Consider the following 21,538-nt stretch of genomic DNA (forward strand, 5'->3'; position numbering starts at 1 on the left):
AATCACAGATCGTTATCAATATCGACACACAGACACACACACGCACATATGTGCACGTAAAAGTGCATACCACGCACTCATGCACGGCAGACATACAGGCTGACCAATACACAAGACACGCAACATGCACGCAGGACAGAGACCACATACACACTGGACTATTGGGGCAGCTAATAAAAAACACCCTGACAGGGAAGGAGGGACTTCTCTGCTTTGACTTCCACTGGACACTGCTTCACTGACTGGATGGACTGACTGGACTCCACGGACGAGACTGCTGGACTGACGGGACACTGACTTGACTGCATTTTCTTTTCTACACGACCGGCCGGTTGTACCAACTTGATTTCAATTGTACCCAGCTTATTAACTTTTTATAATACCTTATTGCTTATTCACTTTTTATAATACCTTGCTTATTCACTTTTTATAATACCTTGCTTATTCACTTTTTATAATAAATACCATCAAAAGTGTTTCATCTCTTTTATCTTTAAATATCTTATTACAACTTTCACGTATCCGAGTCTAAAACGTGACACAAACTAGATAATTAGACTTTAATTAGAAAAAAGACTATCCAACTGCAGTACTATAATGACTATAATAATTAACGAAAAACAGTCATTGTGAGAACTTTACTTTAGCTAATGACTTTGGCAATAACCTGAAAAATGTGTGTACTTAAAGTGCAAACAGAAGTTTCAAGTTTCTCAAGTTTCTTTATTAGTTGTCATACAGAAGTACAGAATACTTTTATACAAAATGCTTCTTTCTGTTACGCTCCAGAGACTGTGCTAGACAAAAGGATAAGTATAAAATAAAATAAGTATAGCAAGTATAAAATAGAAGTCACGTACATAGACACAAGTGTTCAGTATGTACATATGTACAATGTTCAATGCAGAGTAGAAGTAACTGAGTTACCATACAATATACTATACAATATACTAATTACAATATACTATATAGTGCAAAGCAGAAATGGGATGAGGTACAATTTAGGTACAATTTACAGTAAGGTGTACTGAGGTATGGGTTGTAGTGCAAATTCTTTGCCAATAAATATAAAGTGTGTTTAGGTGTTCTAAAGTGTGTAGAGTGGGTGCTGCAGTGAGTTGTTTGTTTAAAGTGAGTGTGTGCGTGTGGATGTGTGTGCTGTGAGTGCTTTTGATGGTTGTTGCTTAGTGTTATTGTTCGTTGAGCAACCTGATGGCCTGGGGATAGAAGCTTCTTCTGAGTCTTTCTGTGCTTGCCATGAGACTCCGGTATCGCTTGCCTGACCGCAGCAGTTCAAAGAGGCAGTTGTTTGGGTGGCTGGAGTTTTTGATAATTCTCTTAGCCTTACCCATGCACCGCTTGTTGTAAATGTTCTGGAGAGTGGGAAGCCCCCCTCCAATTGTGCGTTCGGCTGAACGGGCCACTCTCTGTAGTTTGCTGCGGTCTTGTGCGGTGCTATTCCCAAACCAGGAGGTGATATTGCCAGTCAGGATGCTCTCTATTGTGCATGAGTAGAAGTTCTTAAGCAGAACAGTCACTTATAGATTTAGTCCATGGCATAACTCACTTAAAGATTGAGTCTATCTGGAGGTTTAACAACTCGGCCCGCCTAGTAACATTCAGTCCAGGTGGCTGGGCTCGAGTGGGGCACGGAGGCGGTTTGGGTGGGGAGTGGGGTATTCCAGGAAGAGCTGGAGGTTGTAACTCCTCGGCGGATGGGCCTAATGTTTCAGTCAACGGTTCTTCCTGTACCCAGCGGCGAGGATGGTTAGTGGCTGGAGTGCTCACGCGAAGATGTTGACTGTTGCGGGGCGGTACTCTCTACCTCCACAGTCCACAACATAGGAGCGCGGAGCACTGTGGGGTTTCACTATTACTCCAGGGGACCACTTGTCGTTGCCAGGATGCGGCTGCATCCTAACCGCATCTCCAGGCTGAAGAGCAACACGAGAATTGCCTGCTCTCTTTTGGTCGTAGTAGAACTTTTGAATGTCTTTGCTCATGTCCAGCAGACGCTTGACTTTGTGGGGGTCATATCCTCTTGGTGCAAGTAGCTCACAAGCAGTAGGCAGCTTATCACGTGGCCTCCTGCCCATGAGTAGCTGAGCTGGCGACAATCCTACTGTCTCTAGTGGAGTCGTCCTGTAATCCATCAGCGCAAGGTGTTTGTCTGGCGCCTTGCACCAAAGCCTCTTCACAGTTTGCACTGCACGCTCTGCTTCACCATTTGAGTTTGACGTGTGTGGTGAAGATGTTTTGTGTGATATTCCATAGCTCTTGCAGAAGTCCTTAAATTCTTCTGAGGAGTATTGTGGACCGTTGTCTGTGCGAAGAGTGGCAAGAATGCCATGTCTGCAGAACTGAGTTTTCAGAGTCTCTATGGCGGTGCGGCTTCGCATGACTTTCAGTACATCTACTTCAATGAATTTTGAGTAATAATCCACAAGTAGGATGTACTGCTTGCCTTCGAACTCGAACATATCTGATGCTACCTCTTCAAATGGCAGCTCTGGTGTTTGAGTTGGTTTGAGGGGTTGTCTGGGCAGCTTGTTTTGAAAGTCTGCACACTTGCTACAGTTTCTGACCATTTCTTCAATTTCTGCACTCATGCCTGGCCAGCAGTATAGCACTTCACGTGCCCGCTGTTTGCTTTTCACCATGCCTAGGTGAGACTGGTGTATGAGCTTTAGCATGTGCTCACGCATGGTGGGGGGCACTACTATACGCAGTCCTTTATAGATGATTCCATCAGACAACAGTCACTAGCTGACTTCTTGAGTCCCAATATGGCTGAACATGAATGGGCACTTCCCGTCTGTGTTCAGGCCAGCCGTGGTGAATTGTTTGCTGGAGACAGATTAGTTCTTCTCTTGTGCTGTCTTGCAGCTCTGTGTACTTCTGGTCACCTACTGCAACATAGTTGAGCATGGAGACACACTCTAGTCCAGGGGTGGCCAACCAGTCAGAGACTAAGAGCCACAAAAATTACTGTGGTACCACAAAGAGCCACACCATATACCAGTGTTTCTCAACCTTTTTTTTCCAGTCACGGCACCCTTCATGTGTTTATAGGTCTCACCCTCTGGCCTCTGAAGTTGCTAATGTCTTTTTTATTTGGGCCTCACAGGGTTAAAAGAACCCTGTGAGACCCACGGTTGCAAAATTACAAAATCACTTTTCGCCATTTAAAAAAAGAATGTTTATTTAAAAAAATGTAAGCAAATGTATAGTCAATTGGTCCTGTTGTTGAATGAATGAATGAATGAATGAAAACTTTATTTAACAGATTGCAGAATGGGTACAATACAGTACGGCTCAATACATACAATTGTTAAGGGGATGCAGACCTGAGAAAGACGTTTGTCTTGTTTCCATCAGGGTCCCCCATTTTCAATTCATATAGACATTTATGACATACACAACATACATGACATTTATGGCATAGGGACATATAGGTATTTAGTACTGATACATTTGTGACATAACGGTATTCAAATATACAGTACTGTTACCCCTAGATCCTGACAGAGTATATACATATGATGGGGAGGGGACTGTACATTAGGAGGGGGTGGGTGGGTGGGAGGGAAATATACATACGGCGGGGAGGGATACATGCGGTGGTGAGGAGACTGTCTATTAGGAGGTGGTGGGGGTTTTGGGCATTTACGGTGGCCAGTTTCGAATTGCAGCCTCCCGTAGGTGCTCTTTAAGAGCGGTTTTGAATGTGGGCAGGGATTCACATTCCTTTACAGCTTTGGGTAGGGCGTTCCACATTGTTGTGGCATAATTGCGAAACGTGTTTAGTCCCTTGTTTTAGCCGAATCTGGGTTTAACATGATTTGTTGAGCTTCCTCTGGTGTAGTGGTTGTGGTATTCACTGACCTTTGGGAAGTATTTTGACATGTACATGGGCACCCCGTCGTATAGTGTATCTTGTAGACCAGGCCCATTGCAAGTTGCTGTACTCTGTCGTCTACTCTAAGCCATCCTAGGTTGGCAAAGTGGGCAGGGGTGAGGTGGGTTCTGGGGTTCAGGTCAAGTAGTAGTCTGACCAGTTTGTTTTGTGATGTTTGTAATTTTGTTTTAAGCGCCTTTGAGGTGCTTTGGTACCATGAGGTGCACGCATAGTCATAGTACCCTTGAATGAGTGCTCCTGCCAGAGTCTTCAGGGTATTCTTGTTTACCAGAGAGGAGATCCGGTACAAGAATCTAGTTCGTTGGTTGACTTTTTTTATTACATTGGATGCCATTTTGTCACAGGAAAGATTTGCCTCTAGGATGGAACCCAGGTAGGTAATTTCGTCTTTCCTTGTGACAATATTGTCACCCACTGTAACTGAGAATCCGTCGGTCTTGCTGAGTTTGTTATTTGAACCGAAGAGAATGGACTCTGTTTTGCCCATGTGTAATGATAGTTTGTTATCAGCGAGCCATATGCAGATTTTGCCTAGTTCCGTGCTGAGGCTTTTTTCAACCTGCAATTTGTTCTTGTCAGAGACCAGCAGGGCTGAGTCGTCCGCAAACAGGAACAAGTTGCAGTCACAGGCTGACGACATGTCATTTGCATAAATTAGGAAGAGTAGCGGTCCTAGTATGCTTCCTTGTGGAACACCACAGCTCACTGTGAGGGGGGGGGATAGAGTACCGTTTACCTCTACCATCTGTTCTCTCCCCTCCAGGTAGGATTGCATCCAGCTCACTGATAAGCTATCAAAACCAATTGCTTTTAGCTTGTCCATTAGAATGGAGTGATTGACAGTGTCGAAGGCCTTTTGTAGGTCCAGCATGACCATGCTGCAGTATTTGCCCGCGTCCACCTCTTGTTTGATGTGGTCGTTCAAATAGAGGAGGCATGTGTCAGTGGAGTGGGACGTTCTGAAGCCAGATTGGAATTCGTAGATTAGATTTTTTTCCGCCAAGTACTTTTCGACCTGTTCATAGACTATTTTCTCCATGACTTTCGAGATGGAGGTAAGAATAGAAACAGGGCGGTAGTTGCCTGGGTCTAATTTGCTGCCCTTTTTGTGTAGAGGGGTCACTCTCGCAATTTTGAAGTCCTTGGGGACGTGCCCCTGTTTTATAGAGAGGTTTATTATGTGTGTGATGACTGGGGTGATGGCGGCTGCTGCGTCTCTGAGGAATTTGGAGGGGATGTTGTCATGGCCAGTGGCCTTGTTAGGTTGGAGGGCGCTCAATTTTTTCAGTACCTCATCGGTTGTTACCATTTCAAGTTTGAAGTCGTCTTTGTGGACCCCTAGGTTTTTGTAGTATGCTACTATGTGTTCTACCCCATAATGCCCTGAGTGGGAGGGTAGTTTGTTTACCAGTGTTGTGGCTATGTTTGTGAAGAAGATGTTTAAGTAATTGGCTACATCCAGCTTGTCTGTGATGAGCGTGTTGTCCGTCTTTATGTTTATGTTTGAGAATCTGGTTTTAAGTTTTTTACTGCAGCCTAGTTGATTATTGAGTAATTTCCAAAGTTCGCAGGGTTTGTTTTTGTTTTCCTCAGTTTTGTCGTTGATGAAATTTCTTTTTGCGGTTCTGATCATGGTGTTTACGTCATTTCTTAGTCTGTTTCTTTGGATTTTTAGTTCAACCACGTGGGCTTGGAGTTCACTGTTTGAGCTTTTGGAAAGCTTTGTCTGACTTTTATGAAGTTCAGAGCATTTTTTGTCTCTGGTTTTCATAGCGGCCAGTATTTCAGTGTGCATCCATGCCTCAGCGCGATTTTTAACCCTGGTGGTTCTTATCGGTGCCATGTTGTTGAGTATTGCTGTGAATTTGGTTTTGAATCCAAGCCATGTTTCTTCAACCTGTGTACCACTGAGTTCATCTGACCAGTCCAAGCTCCCCAGTTCTAGGTTAAAGGCCTCTCTAGAGTAAGTTTTGAGGTCTCTAGATGTGACTGTTTTGTGACAGCCGGCCTTCTGTTTTAGCTTTTTGCGGGTACAGAAAATCATATAATGATCACTTAACCCGCATGCTATCACCCCTTTATTGGAGAGCATTGTTCAGCCTCACAATGCTATTTGATAGTAAATGTGTGGCTCAGCGGAGTAGCAATACAATCATCAAATTTGCTGACGACACAGTGGTGGTGGGCCTGATCTCTGCCAACGACGAGAGGGCCTACCTGGAAGAGGTCAAGGTCCTGGCGGGATGGTGCCAGGAAAACAGCCTCTCCCTGAACGTCAGCAAAACAAAGGAGATGATTGTGGACTTCAGGAGATCGGGGGTCAAGGACTACAGCCCCCTCAGCATCGACGGGGCACCGGTTGAGAGAGTCAACAGCTTTAAGTACCTCGGAGCCTACATATCCGAGGATTTGACATGGACCACACACATTGACAGTGTTGTGAAGAAGGCACGACAACGCCTCTACTTCCTCAGGCGCCTAAGGAAGTTCCAAGTCAGTCAGAAGATCCTTAAGAACTTCTACTCATGTACAATAGAGAGCATCTTGACCGGCAACATCACCTCCTGGTTTGGGAATAGCACTGCACAAGACCGAAGCAGACTACAAAGAGTGACACGTTCAGCCGAACGCACAATTGGAGGGGGGCTCCCCACCCTCCAGAACATTTACAACAAGCGTTGCAAGGGCAAGGCGAAGAGAATCATTAAAGACTCCAGTCACCCGAACAACTGCCTCTTTGAACTGCTGCGGTCAGGCAAGCGATACCGGAGTCTCAAGGCGAGCACAGACTCAGAAGAAGCTTCTATCCCCAGGCCATCAGGCTGCTAAACGAACAATGAATGAACACTACAAAACAACAACCACCAAACGCACATAGCACACACATCCACACGCACACACTCACTTTAAACAAACACACTGTAGCACCCACTCCACACACTTTATAGCACACACCCACTTTAAACAAACACACTGTAGCACCCACTCCCTACACTTTATATTTATTGATGAAGGATTGCACTACAACTCGTACACCTTACTGTAAATTGTACCTAAATTGTACCTCATCCCATTTCTGCTTTGCACTATATAGTACTGTACATTAGTACACTGCATAGTATTGTATATTATATGGTAACTCAGAACATTGTACATATGTCTATACCGAACACTGTGACCTCATTTTCTTCTTCTAAAATTACATGCTATACTATGTTATTTGATACTATCTTGTCTAGCACAGTCTCTGGAGCGTAACAGTAAGAAGCATTTTGTATGAAAGTATTCTGTACTTCTGTATGACAACTATTAAAGAAACTTGAAACTTGAAACTTGAAACTTGAAATGTGTTTATATGTCCCACCCTCTGGCCTCTGAAGTTGCTAATGTCTTTTTTAATTTGGGCCTCACAGGGTTAACCTCTTAAGCCCGAGATATACAGTAAAAGTGTATATTTTCAGCATTACGTTTGTTTACCAATTATTTTAACTGTTATTAGTGAAACCGGCGCATATTGACAGGAGGAAGTGGCACAGCCAAAAGTGAGTGTAGTCTTTTGAAGGAAGAGACTCAGGGCTTTCGAATTTCGAAAAACTACCCTACCCAGCTCACACCAGCCCCTGTCAATCATCTAAAACTTCTGGATTTACTTTTTTATTTCTCTTCTTTTTTGGGATTATCTCCCACAAACCTGAACGTTATTGCCATAAAACAGAACACAGTTTGTTTCTCTACCGGCCATCTTGCAAAAAACTGTGTTGCAATACGATGAGAAATGGTGGAGACATTTACATTATAAAAAAGATGGGAGAATTCAGTACTGTATCTACAAAACCTTCTGTTTAATCATCTTCCCTTTATTCATTTGCTTAGATTTTTCAGGTCTGGTCAATTTTAGCATGGTGTTATTCACAGTCAAAGATTTTCTTTGATTTTTTTTAAATAGAATTGATATTCTCCTTTGGTTCATTACAATTTACTCAAGCCTAGTAACAGACACACTATTTCTGACACTGATCGATATAATTATGTCCCTCCCTAGATTTAGATACCAAGAACATGCAAATGGACATTTAAAAAAATTTGTAAATGTTTATTCTACGTCCTTATGGAATGAGTGACATACAAAAAAAAAGTTAAAGTATTTTTTTTATGGATGGAAGAGCCGCACATGGATAGTGTGTCAGGCAGCTCCATGTCTTTTCCTCTTCTGTACTTGATTGTCAAGTCGTACCACTGCAGCGACAGACGCATTCTCTGGATGCGCATTGGGGAGTGGCCAGCAGTGATTTTTTAAATATATCTTCGAGTGGCTTGTGGTCATTGTACACTGTGACATGTGTTCCAAATATGTAGTTGTGAAACTTGATGCATGCGTGCACATTGCACAATGGAGAGCATCTCCTTCTCGATTTGCGCATAACGCGTCTCTGCTTCAGTCAGTGACCTCGAGGAGAATGCTATTGGATCCACTGCTGCTTGCATCACTGTGTATCTCAACAGGCTTTGCAGGATCAAAAGACGTCAGCACTGGAGGATGCGTGCACAACTCCCTGATCCTGTCAAAGGCTTGCTGCTGAGCTGGCTGCCATGCAAACTCCACGTCGTTTTTGAGAAGCTGACGCAGCGGGGCATCCACTTCACTGAGGTTTGGTTTGAACTTTGACAAATATGTTACAAAGCCCACAAAGCATTTGACACCTTCTTTGTTTGTCGGTGGCGTCATGTACCGAACCACTTCCACTTTTGCGAGGTCTGGCTGTAGACCAGCAGCTGTTATCAGACGTCCCACATACGGCACTGATGCTTGTCGGATGTGACATTTGTGGAAGGATTGCATCGTGCTCCTGGACTGTGGGGGCTGCTATTAGGATATCATCCATGACACTTATTGGCCTCCAGCTATGCCCTCAAGCATCTCATCCATGATGCGCTGGAAGATTTCTGGGGCGCATTTTATTCCAAATGGGAGTCTCAGCCATCTAAACCTTCCTATCAGAGTGTTAAAGGTTGTTAGAAAGGATGAGGCTTCATCCAGTTCTATCTGCAAAAATCCTGATTTAGCATCTAACACTGAGAATACTTTAGCATTAGGTATTCTTGACACTACCTCCTCTACGGTGCGCATTGGGTGGTGTTCCCTTTTTATGACCTGATTTAAATCACTTGGATCTATGCAGATTCTTATCTTGCCATTACGGACTACAGCTACAGAGCTCAGCTAACCCATTCTGTGGGCTGTTCAACTTTGGTGATGAAGCCATCTTTCTCCATCTCATGTAGCTTTTCTACTATCTTTTCTCGACGGACAGCGTGGACCACACCCTTTGCATCTTCATCCAGTTTGATGGTGTATTTTCCTGGCAAGGTGCCTGTGGTACGTTGTAGCTCTGGAAACTCATCCAGACCAGCTGGTATGCTTTGTGTTGTGGTGGCTACACTGCTTTGAAGTGAGTCAATACGAGCAATAAGGCCTAAAGCCTCTGCTGAAGCTCCACTGAGCACATTCTCCTGCGCTATGTCTACTATTTCAAATTCGGCACTCACTTCACACTTTTTGTATGCCATCTGTAGATCAACTGCAGCTACAGGCTTAACCTTATGATTAGTATACGAGCGGAGTACTCTACTAGAGCGTTTTAGCTCACCTGTGTGCATTAGTGACTGATAGCTGTCTACGGTTAGTGTATTACACTTAGCGCCTGTGTCGATCCTAAACGGCACTTGCTGAGACAGTGTTTTTAGGTCTACCGTCCATTTATCATTCTCCGGGTTATCTGTCTGTGCTAGATTTATATTCAGAATTGCGTCATCCTGATCTCGCTCAACTCTCACAGAGCTAACTGCACGCTTGCGACACACTGCCATCCAGTGGTTTGGTTTGTGACACTCTGCGCCTTTAGCTGGGCACTTCCCCATGTTCCACTTATGCTGGGGGTCTCTCCCATAGCTTGTGCAGCTTCCCTGTTGGTTTTCTGGAGCCTTCTTCTGATACACAGGTTTTGTCTGTCCTTCATTGTACATTTTCTTATTTGGCGCTGTGTATTTTGGCTTAACAGATACTGCTGAGACTTGTGAATCCTCTTCTCTGACGATTTTTATCTGTTTCTGTGACATTTCAAACTGCTGGGGAATTTCTATAGCTTTAGGTAGCGTTAGCGCCTCACCTTTATCCAACAGTGTTTCTTGGACCCGTTTTTCTCTAACTCCCGCGATGATTGCATCGACCAGCATGTCGTCGGAGTCAGGGTACTCACAGTCCATGAGAATGAGTCTCAAATCCTTTACGAAGTTGTGGAAACCTTCACTTGGTCCTTGTTTCCGTTGCTTGAAACGATGCCTGGCTATCCGCTTGTTTTTTCTTGGCCTGATGTAGCTGGCAAACTTATCCAGCACTTTAGACGGATCTGCTATCTCGCCCTCAGCCCAGGCTAACGTCTTGTAGACTTCTCTGCCTTGCTCGCCGACCCACGTACCTAGCCAGCTGGCTTGCTTCTTAGCTTTTAGCTCCGAGAGCGGACCCTCAAAGACGAACTCGACGTGACTTCTGAATCTCTCAAACTCTTGATACAAATCAGGAGCCTCCCAGTCGATCTTGGGGTGTTCAAAATGCGAGCATGCCATTTTTTTTTTTTTTATACTTCTGACACCATGTAATGTACTTGACAGACACGGACATGACTTAGCTGGAAGACATGTTGTTTATTTCTGATTGACAGTCCCGACCTACGGCAACTCCGTTGGGACGCGACGGATGCACAAAGCAAATCACATCAGTGTGTTAGTGTGGTGTAGTGAGATAACACACAGTATGTTACAATGAGTATTAGAGGGAGTTGATGAAGGTCTGTGTGCGATTATATGTAATTCAGTCAACAATTGTGGCCTCTGTGGCAATCTAAAAACATGTGTAAGAACTACTGTATGAAATCACAGATTTCAGCTAGAGTGGAGAGTCCAGTAGTGACTGTCAAACAAATGCCCATGAATTGAGATAGATAATGTCCAATTCCATTAATTTTAAGTAATAGCAACGGAAGTAAAGCAGAAGAAGAAGGATAAATAATATAGATTACAATAGTGCAGTGTGATTGGCTTTGTCAGGTCACCCACACTAATTATTTATGAAGTGGTGTTTTCCTGAATCAACCATGGAACCACAAATTACACTCTTACCCCGATCTATGATGCTGGTCTTAGTGGAGACCGTTCCCAGGCTCCGTTGTGGTACTGAAGTCTGGTTTACTTTAATCTAATGTGAGCGTTCTCATCGTCTTCTTGATGTATTATTTCATAACTGCATATCATTGCCATAAATGTTACCATGATAAAAATGTTACTCTTAATAACTGCATGTGGATCTTTATTACATCCTGCAAACATTTTAAATGAAAAGGATGCTCCATTAAGAAATATTGGATAATAGGCCTATGGTGAAACATTGTGTCCACTGATTTCCATGTAGGGTAGATATTATTAAGAACAGGCTTGTACAAATATACTGTAGTTACATGGTATCTCCTGAGCACTATCAACACTGCTGATTATGGATGCACCGATACCGATACAGATACTGGTACCAGGCAGTGGTGCAGTCGTAATATGGGAACTGGTTACACGCCACGTGCATGCGCGCTCCCACGCACGCGCATACATGTTCCCTCAGTTGCGCACAGAACAGATGATTATTATGCATAACAATGGAGATCAAGCAGCCCCCCACCTTCTCGTAGGTTCCTATTATTATGCAAAGTCTAGGTGACAAGTGCCGGCCGCCGGCCGGGTAGCTTTCTACAACGGCCGGGTACTTATCATTGCGCGCACTTCTGCCCTGAGTGACTACTAATAACACGCCGTGTAACCGCGTGTGTGCACGACTGCACCCCTGGTACCAGGATAAAACAGGGTATCGACACGGATAGCCATGACCTCATCAGACAAAAGCTTACTGTGGGCTTTGTCTGAAAACAGACGAGGGCCCAAAGTAAACTAGAACCCTCATCTGCTTCTCCAGCACAGTGTGTACTTTGAGGAAGGTTCAGACATCTTATGGAAGTTATTGGCTCTCCTCCTCTCCAAGCAAAGACCTTCCTCCCCGTTAGTGAGACCTCAGCCCCATTGTACGGGTGTCAGCCGCGTTCACGTGCAAGTTTCTGGCAGGCCAGACTGGCCTAAGAAAAGAGCAAATGGACACGAGCCATACACTGATAAGTATATTTTTCTTGTTTCGTATGGCTATATTAAAGAGACAGGGCTTTGTTCTTCTAGAACTTGTAGAACAAAACTGCCCAACAATTACAATACACTGAGTTATGAGCATATCCAATATAAATAGGCACCCACATTGTGTTATTCATCTAGGTTCTACATGTCTTTTTGGCAGCCAGATACCGTATCTTAGACATTTTTTACATTTCCCGGCTAGTGTAAGGGAAATGAGTTTCATTCTGAGTTATAGCAGTCTCTGTGTTATCTAGACATTTGCATCACAGTCTCCTTTTATGGTCCATCCAGTGGGGCTTTGAAAAAACATTCACTGTTACGACAAGGACTGCATGGGAGTTTCAGACATTTTATTATAAAATGCATATCTCTTTAACATTTCAAGACACACATGGGAGCTATTGAATCACAATTAACAATGGGTGACCTTTCCATTAATTCTACTGGTAAACCGAGGCCTTCTGATGTCGATATCCTATTAAATATACTTCTCATTAAAAAGAATTATAGCCAGCCAGATTTTCAATTGGTGGCCCAAGGATACACAGAGGAAGAGCTCTGTTGTCTGTCCGCCTGAGAGACCAGTGGAACAACCATAAATCATTCTCAGTCTAATACTTTAACTCTGTAATTTCCCTTGGTGGAATTATTTCTGAAAATAATCATCGCTGACTGCACTGTATCCTTTTAAGTAGAAAATCCTATTTTAAATGTTTTGTCATTACGCAAAAGAAAAATTACCTGAATAAGCTATCTATATTTGTTTGCCTTAGCGATGTCATTTCCTTCCAGATGATTCCAAAATCACATTAGGGCCTTGGGGGTATTTTTCTCCTGGTGAAATTCCGAGAATTGTTCAGAGTTATCCCTTTGGGAATTCACTAGTGATGAGGAGCAAACGAAAAGAACGACACCCAACTTAAAAAAAATACTTGGTCCCTATCTTTCGTGTTCTTAGTACAGTACATTACATGTCACATCAACTTTAGATCTTTGTGCTTCTTTCATCAAGCGCCGTAGGCCTACATTCTAACCAGACCCTCACTTCACTCTTCATCACCCCTCACATTCATACTGCATCTTCATCACAACATTAGTCTTGAAGGCACCTCGTGTCGTTCCTTTCAGTCAGTGGAAGGCAACAAATGGCTACATTGGAAGTGCAAAATCCACACGTTTCAGCTGCGTCTGTCACAACAAAGTATCAGACGTATGCCAAGTATATAAAAATTTAGCACATTAACGCTGACTTGTTTTAATGCGTGACACCGCTACATGACACGCGCGTCCGCGGCTGGTGTTCAGGCTTCAGGGTCTCTGGACCCACCCCGCAAGTCTGAATCCGAGTGAGTGTCTCTGTAGGATTCAAGGGTTTTATAGGTAGAGAGATTCCTGACAGGTCAGCACCATAATTCAGCATAAATTGTCCATACAGTGGTCCCATAGTAGCTTAGAGTATGTTAGTAGTAATGCACACGTCCAATAGTCCCAGTGCCTGTTCCCAGAATATCAGGCTGCCCGTTCCTCCAGATCTCGCGTATGATGCGCTCTCTCTCCTCCAATCGCTGAGCCCGTTCCAGCTCCTCTGCCGATGTGAACACGTTCACACTCAGCGTCCCATCCGATTGGCTGATGTGGTGGTTGCCTATGGGGATCTCTGTGGTGGGCAGGGGAGCGGGCACCTCCACCTCCTCCACCTCCTCATCTTCCTCGTCCTCGCTCTCCTCCTCGTCCTCCTCCTCCTCGCTGATGTCCTTTAAGCGCTTCTTCTCGGGCATGGAGGGGGTGATGTTGGCGCGGGGTTTACAGGAGATCCGGATGACCAGGAGGCAGAGGGTCAGCACCAAGCCGAAACACACCCCGATCACAAAGTACAGGCCAAAGCTCTCTGGGTTTTCTAGGGGAAGAACAAAAGAGAACATTAGATGAAGATAAAGTCTTGATTATTGCAATACTATTGTTTTAGTGTGCCTTATTCATTAATTAGTCAAGTATATACTGTTATGTTCTGCCATGTTCAGTAATCAAAGTAAATACTTTTATGATGGAGATATAATGTTTTGTTGATCTTCAGATCACAAATGAAGTTATATGGGTAGAGGAGCCTTTGTTAGGCCAGGTGCTGGATGGAGTATCTTGGGGAACAATAGTGGCCTCGCTTGGAATGTTCAGTTCTCTTTCTTCCAGTATGTAGGAGGTCAAACGCTGGAAAAGCACACTATTACTATTTTACTGGGACTTGTTTACAAGGTCCAATAATAAGAGACCAAATTATATATTTGTGTTGATATATTTCTCATACACCAACACATAGCAACCATTGTTTTGCAAATTGCTGTTACAATGTTGCTATGTCATAGGCAGCCATGTTGGAAGAGAACTACACACATATTCTGTGCAAGGCCTCTATTGAAAGGAAGCATATGCAGACTTGATTTAAGCTTTTTTGAGTTCATTGTAAGCAAAGATAATAAGGACCTTTATCGGTCAAAATGTTACTTAAAATAATGTCAAAATGAGCTGAAATACAGTGTGTGAATATTCTTAATTTCAAAACACAATTTAGAGTGCCTGAATTATGACTGACCTTTGATGTGTGCATATGCAGCAATGCTGTTGCTCAACAGATCCATCTCTTTCCTCTTCACATCCATACTGACGGCTGACTTTCTCTTGCACCTAAAAGAAGAACAACAGAGCTGTCAAAAACCCACTGTGACAACACATGAGTATCACCTAACGTATGGCATAGCCAACGTCACAGAGCGCTGTTGTCGGATGAAAACTTCATATCTTCAATTCTGGTCATTTCCACGTTTTTATTTGAGTTGAAAGATTCCATGCTCCTTCATAAAACCCACTGAAAATCCAACACATGTCAAAAACTGCATGGTTGTCAATCTGAAGATGAGGTTGCTTTTCTTAATCCCTGAAAAGTTTACCCTTTTGGAAACGCGCATGTTTTTCGCCCGACAGCAGCGCTATGCTCCCATGTGCCGAGTCGATAGTGGACAGTTGGTCCAAACAGCGACACATGCACCCGACCGATACCCTCTTGCATGCAACAGGTTCCCCTCGCTCTCTGCAGCAGTAGTCAAAGTGTTTTACGATTGGCCCTGCCTCTAATAGCACTCTGTGTTTCTCTTGCGCGCCAAACCCACTGACCACAGCACTTCTCCATATGCCGCTTGCATGGGCGGGTTGAAACCTCCTACTGTCAAACAAAAGCTCCTCTGTGTCCCCCTTAAATACCAGCTCCCAACTGGAATCATCATGATGCATTTGGCACATGGTGCACCAGGCTCTCCCTCACTCTCTCTCTGAACCACGACAGCCCTCTTTAGCCGGGGGTCACGGGTCAACTTTCCCAGTGACCGACGAGGACCACTTCCTCCTCGATGAGGCCTCCAGATCGACGCCCAGAAGCGAAGGGGCCGGTCTTGTTGTTTATCCGTCTGTCATTTTGGACTTTGTGTCCCTGATATCTAAATGGTAAATGGTGCATTCATATAGCGCTTTTATCCAAAGCGCTTTACAATTTGTTTATCATTCACTCACACATTCACACACCGACAGCAGAGGCAACCATGCAAGGTGCCAACCTGCTCATCGGGAGCAGTTAGGGGTTAAGTGTCTTGCTCAAGGACACTTCGACACACTGCCCCGGCAGGAGTGGGAATGGAACTGGGAACCTCCGGAACACCAGACAACTGCTCTACCTCCCGAACCACTGTCGCCCATCTAGTCACTGGATGACCTGCACCGGGACATCTGTGGTGATGCTGGTCTTGACTCCCTTTTCCCACTCGCCATCCTGTCAGTCTGTGTCGACTCTATTGTGTTCCCTGGCCCTTCCTGCGCCCCGGTCGTGACTCCTTGAGACTCTTCGAGGAAGTCTCATGTTTCCCATAGAAAAAGCCTGCTGTGCCGCACCCCGCTCGCCATACAAGGGCGGACAGTTATTTTCCCTTCCTATATGTGTCTGTTTTTTGTTTTCAGTCAATTACCTATACGCTCTACCTTACCTCCACACTACCTCCTCCTCCCTCAGTACACGTTGTCTCTAACAAAGACAAGCTGTTTCCAATCTGAGCGAGGGGAGAGTTGGACTTTGCCTGCATGGAACACTGTACCTCAGGGGTCATGTGGTCCTACTGTGTCTTTCCATAATTTCCTGTGTTGCCCTCTCCTTCTCCTTGCGCTCCTTGCAACCCTCCTCATCACAGAGCCCTTCCTGCTGACTCTGGTTTTTCTCCTCTGCCCCCCCCCCCACACACACACACACACACACTCCCACATCCCCTGGCTGGATGACATCATGGCATGGCACATGGCTCGACGGCACATGTGAGCACCGATAGTGCTCGGCGACCAAGGGGGCAACGACCCTGACAGGAGGTGACGTGAACTCTTCCAATGTGTTAGCATTATCATTAGCACCAGTCCCCCTTTCTTGCTACATGTGCTCTGTGTTACAGTATGATGGCCCTCTTGGGGAAAAGAAATAAAAAGTTTAAACATGAAATGATGACAGACTCGCGCACGATCCCATTCTAACCTGTGCACGTTGCTCCTGTGGTTAAGTCAAACCACATGCCACGAGAACCTGCGCACAGATCGCATTGGATTCCCTCAAACGGCACAAACCACATGTTTATGTTTTCATTTACCTCCAATTGTGCCCAACGATGACCTCAAAGTCTCCAATTTCTTTCCTGACGCAAATGCCTCAATGCTTCAGCGAGCATTTATCATACTTATTTGATGATGTAGCGTTCTTTGACAAACGTGTAGAACCACACGTATGTCATGTAATGTAAACCACATGTAGTTAAGTCACTAAGTAAGACTTAAGCGTAACGCTCTGTTGCTGTAAAATAGAAAATCGGTAGGAGGTAGCCTAGGTGGTAAACATATCATAAATCTTACCACAAAATTAAGCTCTGTCAGTAACTCGTCAGTCCCAGTTCATCGTGCTATGGGAAGTTGAAGGTGGGTGCTGAATGCTCGCAGCTGTCTCTCTCTCTCTCTCTCTTTGGATCAATGCCCGTGATCTTCGGTCCTCAGGCCAAACAGCTCTTTTGGCCACCCTGAGACAAGAGCAAACACACACATACAGACGTCAGGCTACATTAGATCCAAACTCACCGAGGCGTTTGCAATGCAAACAATGATAGGCCCTTTGCAGTTGCCGGGGGGCTACGTGGTCCAACGAGAGACTGGGGGATTCAAGGCTTTCGGCAGTTTAAACTCTGCTGTCTTGAATACATTCAGGGCTAAAATATACAGTGTCCATATAAACACAGACATATCCAAACATGGTGTATAACGTGCCATGAAAAAGCAAGGGGATGAAGAGTCTTTCTTATAAACACATTGCTATCCTGTACAGTGTGTGTTTGTTTTAGGACTCTGTACAAAATAATGAAGAATAAAGTGAAGAAAGACCTATGACTTTTCCAACACATAATTCAATATGACTATAGTAGCCTATGGCTTTCTATTATTAGACGTGAAGTCATAACTCTGAGGTTTTCCGGGAACTGTGGAATGTAGACTCCCCTTTCCATCTCTGACACATGAAAACCTCCATGATCTCCCCCAAACACTTTATTCTCAGCGAGTAGATCCCTTTTAAGTCCCTTCGTTTCACCCGATACAACCGTCAGTGAAAGTCAGTGCTTACATACAATGCCAGGTGGGGAGAGAGAAGGCTGAGAAAAGTGCTGTGCTGTGAAATTTACTAACTCTCCCCTCTCACCCCCTCTCTCCCCCTCTGCCAGCTTGAGTTGGTTTAGCAGAGCCTCTCTGCTTTCCAGTGCAGATTCTGATCTTGCTGACTGTTGGCAGACCTTATATACACTACAGTGCTGGACTGAAAGAGCGCTCGCTCAGGGGCGAGTGACAGAGCCATCGCTATAGCAACTGTTTTTCAGGCCACCCCTTCCCTCCATCCCCATGGGAGCGAGACGGTCTGCCTTTTGTTTTTGGTGCCCCCCTCCCCTCCTTTACTGTAGGGATGCATCGACGCTCTCGCGCTGTCTTCCTGTTACTTGCTTCCTTCCCTTTCAGTCAGAGACAAGGTCATCTTCTCCCGCGGCGCCTAACCCTCTGTTCCGCTATTGGGGCTCTATTCATCGCCGTCCAAGCAGGGCTAAGGAGCGTAGACTTTCAATGAGATATTTAGTTTTTTGTCTCGAGGGTAATAAAGTGGAAAGGCTCAGATGACTATACCGTGGTTCCTCCAAGCCAAGGTTAGAGCTAATGATTGGACACCTTAAACTGGCCGCTTCTCACATTGGAATGCACCAAACCTGAGCTCGCCGGGACTCGGGCATCTGTTACTGGTGGTTAATGACAACTTGAGACTTGTTTAAAGCCTATCTAAACACTAATTAACCTGCCCTGTTGTTTTGTTGTGTTTTTGTTTCACCCTAAGGAGGAAATTAGTAACAGACCTTCCCCGCCCCAAGTTTGTACAATTCCATGACTCAACTTTCAGTAATTTTCCCCAAGTGACCCAATTTGCTTTTCTTTCTCAGATGTTGCCACTCCGTATCCTAGCAAGCTGTTACAGGGAGGAGGTTTTTCATCCACTTTTCACCCTGTCGTATTCTGCCCAAAGCTTTATGAATAATTGGATGCTCAATATTTTTGGAATGGACACAGTGGCACAGTTAATGTCCTATGCAGTTTGGCGCTCATCAGGGGCAGTAACATGGCCAAACAACAAACATGACCCATAAATACCAGATTCAAAAATCTGATCAAAACAAAACAAACACTCCTCATTACTGAATCACCACCCAGTCTAATTGGAACCAGACAGGCCATATAAACTACCTTATCCACCATCACCTTTCAGCATCCTTTCTATGTGGGGACCTTCCACACTTAACACTTTGGGGCGCCAGCCACTTTAGCTATCCTTGTACTTACTTACTTATTGTATTATGAATTCATTCATAAGGAGTACATATTTTTATATTGTATTATGAATTTGATTAGGGTTTTTATTGTTGTTTTAATTGTCTGTATGACATGTAAATGTTGTGAGTGTATAAGGGTTTTTATTGTTGTTTTAATTGTCTGTATGACATGTAAATGTTGTGAGTGTATAAATCTGTAACTGTATTTTATGTGTTATGGACCCCAGGAAGAATAGCCCCAGCACTGCTGTGGCTAATGGGGATCCAAATAAACTTAAACTTAAACTGCGCCACCGCTGTAAGAGATAGGGATTTCCACTGTGCGTTGTGGTTTGGAGGGCTATATCTATATATTCTATATTATAGCTATGGAGACAATACTATGGCTCATTTGACATTAACTATCCATCGTTCAACATGTGAAAAAGAATATTTTTTTTCATGTATACGTTCGCATGTTATACCATGGTGAATATTGTATAGTTTCAGAGTGATCCTGGCTAATTCCTGAAAACAGCGCTATGGAGCAATATGTGAATTTTGCTAAAAGCGTTTGCGTTGCTCGCCTGGACACGCTACTATTTCCAATTCAAAGGTATATAATAGGTATTACGTTTCATCATGAAGGGGGGGGGGGGGGTTGTTTTTTGATGCTTTGATCGTCAGCAACGGCATACGTTTTGGAGTACGTTACATATGATCGATCTGAAATCATTGTTGGATCAAAGTAGAATTGATGTCATATAGTCCTTACCTTTACTAGGAGGTATCCCAAAAAGAATATTCCAATTGTCTGATCGCGATTTCCAGTATTGGTGTCCATCGGGTCCCTGACATAATCCGGCACAACACATGCATCGAGGGGCCATGGGCGCGTTCCAATGTGATCGGGTGAACTGCTAGACTTGCCTGGACCAAAAATGAGATGTAACACACAGTGTGAAATAAGGTTTCAAAGGGTGGGCGATACTGCCACCTAGCAGGATGCGGCCGGTATTGCACTCTCGGAATCTCAGAATGATTTCCTATGGTAATACCGAGGTCCGTGAACCTGTAATGAATAAAAAAATCGAATAAAAGAAAAAACGATGAAAACCCGACTATACTCGGGTATGGCGCTCAACCGCTTTAGGGAACATAAGACCACAGAACACGACACAAACCTGTAGCCAAAAGGTGTAAAAGTGTAGGTTGTGTGAGGAACCTACTGCTAACAGAAAAAATGTAATAGAACTTTCCAGGTACGACTGTCCTATGTCACATGACCAGATGATGCCTATCGTGTAGAAGGGAGAGGTCAGTACGCTAGGAGAGCAAGAACCAGGGGCACAACACCTTCAAGTCGAGAACTTTCAATCGTCTGTTTCAATAAATTTCATACAAAGTGTGTAAATCATGCCACTACACTCCCAGTTTAATGCTCTTGTGATGTTGCTGTCTTTTACCTTATATTATGAGGTCAACCAATGTGTCCTTACTTCCTGACATGGTGCTAATGATTATTATGAAATAATACATTAACTTATGTGGAATGCAGAATCGGTATCTCTTGACGGTGTGCCAGATGTACACATTGTCTAAAGATTATAACAATGACAAAACTATTGAAAACTATTGAAAAGATAATTCAAGGCTCATTGTCAGTCAAGTGAGTTATATTTCTGTAAGCACAACTTGTGTTCTGATTGACTCAGAGATAAACACGGTACGATGATGCCCAGGAGGAGGTCTGCTACTATATTTATCTCCACCAATACCGAAGCCTGGGGGGAGATCATGCTGTTTGTCTGTCTGTTTGTCCTTCTGTCTGAAGCTAATCCTGTAAACTGCAGGACCAATTTGGACGGAATGATACTCATAGGCAAGGGGAGTCAGGGACGGATAGTCAGGGATGGGGATTCTGCAATATTTACCTGGCAATACTACACAGGTTTAGTGGAGATTTGCGCTCTACTGTGCGCACCTTTCTAGTTCAAGTTTGTTTTTATTTGTCACGTATAAAGTACATTACAGTGAAATGCTTGGTCCTGTATGAGCCCCCTGAGTTTGAGTACTGTCTGCTTTGGTTTGGATAAAAGAGCCAGACGGAGGAAAACCCCACTATCACGTTGTTGTGTAATATTTCTTTCGTCAACAGTCGAAGAAGACCACAATGGTCCCTTCCTTCCCACACGGTTTGTCCCTTTCCGCAAAAAGGACCATCTTAGACCCAAGTTCAGACCAACGCCCTTTCCAGTGAAGGTCAGATCTCCATTGTCTGACAGCCACACTGTTAACAGTTACTAAAAAAAGGACAATTGAGCTGTCCCATGTTTAGTGTATACGTATAGTAAGTGGATGATTTATCAACCGCATGTTGACAGGGACCGACCTCAAGTTACCACTGGTCACCACTGAACAGAAGCCAGAGATGCACCAATAATAGACTAAACCATCTAACCACAACAAGACCCCTCTTCCACACTAG

At 44.2% G+C, this 21,538-nt stretch overlaps 1 protein-coding gene across 5 annotated transcripts in view; it reads right to left on the reverse strand.

Annotated features, from left to right (window-relative positions):
• Nucleotides 1–12,478: 12,478 nt before the first annotated feature.
• The window catches only part of eva1ba (eva-1 homolog Ba (C. elegans)), a 44,535-nt gene continuing 35,475 nt past the window's right edge, over nt 12,479–21,538 (reverse strand). For 3 of the 5 annotated variants that reach the window (XM_084335725.1, XM_084335724.1, XM_084335723.1), the window contains exons 2-4: nt 17,072–17,232; nt 14,730–14,821; nt 12,479–14,039 (exon numbers count right to left, since the gene is read on the reverse strand). In XM_084335725.1, the coding sequence (XP_084191851.1) occupies nt 13,603–14,039; nt 14,730–14,796 (504 nt within the window). In that variant the 5' untranslated portion in view covers nt 14,797–14,821; nt 17,072–17,232 and the 3' untranslated portion in view covers nt 12,479–13,602. Of the gene's footprint in view, nt 14,040–14,729; nt 14,822–15,084; nt 15,195–17,071; nt 17,233–21,538 lie in introns of those variants that run through there. The other 2 variants (XM_084335726.1, XM_084335727.1) reach the window with 2 other exon arrangements.

Source organism: Notolepis coatsorum (assembly GCF_963971535.1).
Source record: "Notolepis coatsorum genome assembly, chromosome: 19".
NCBI lineage: Eukaryota > Metazoa > Chordata > Actinopteri > Aulopiformes > Paralepididae > Notolepis > Notolepis coatsorum.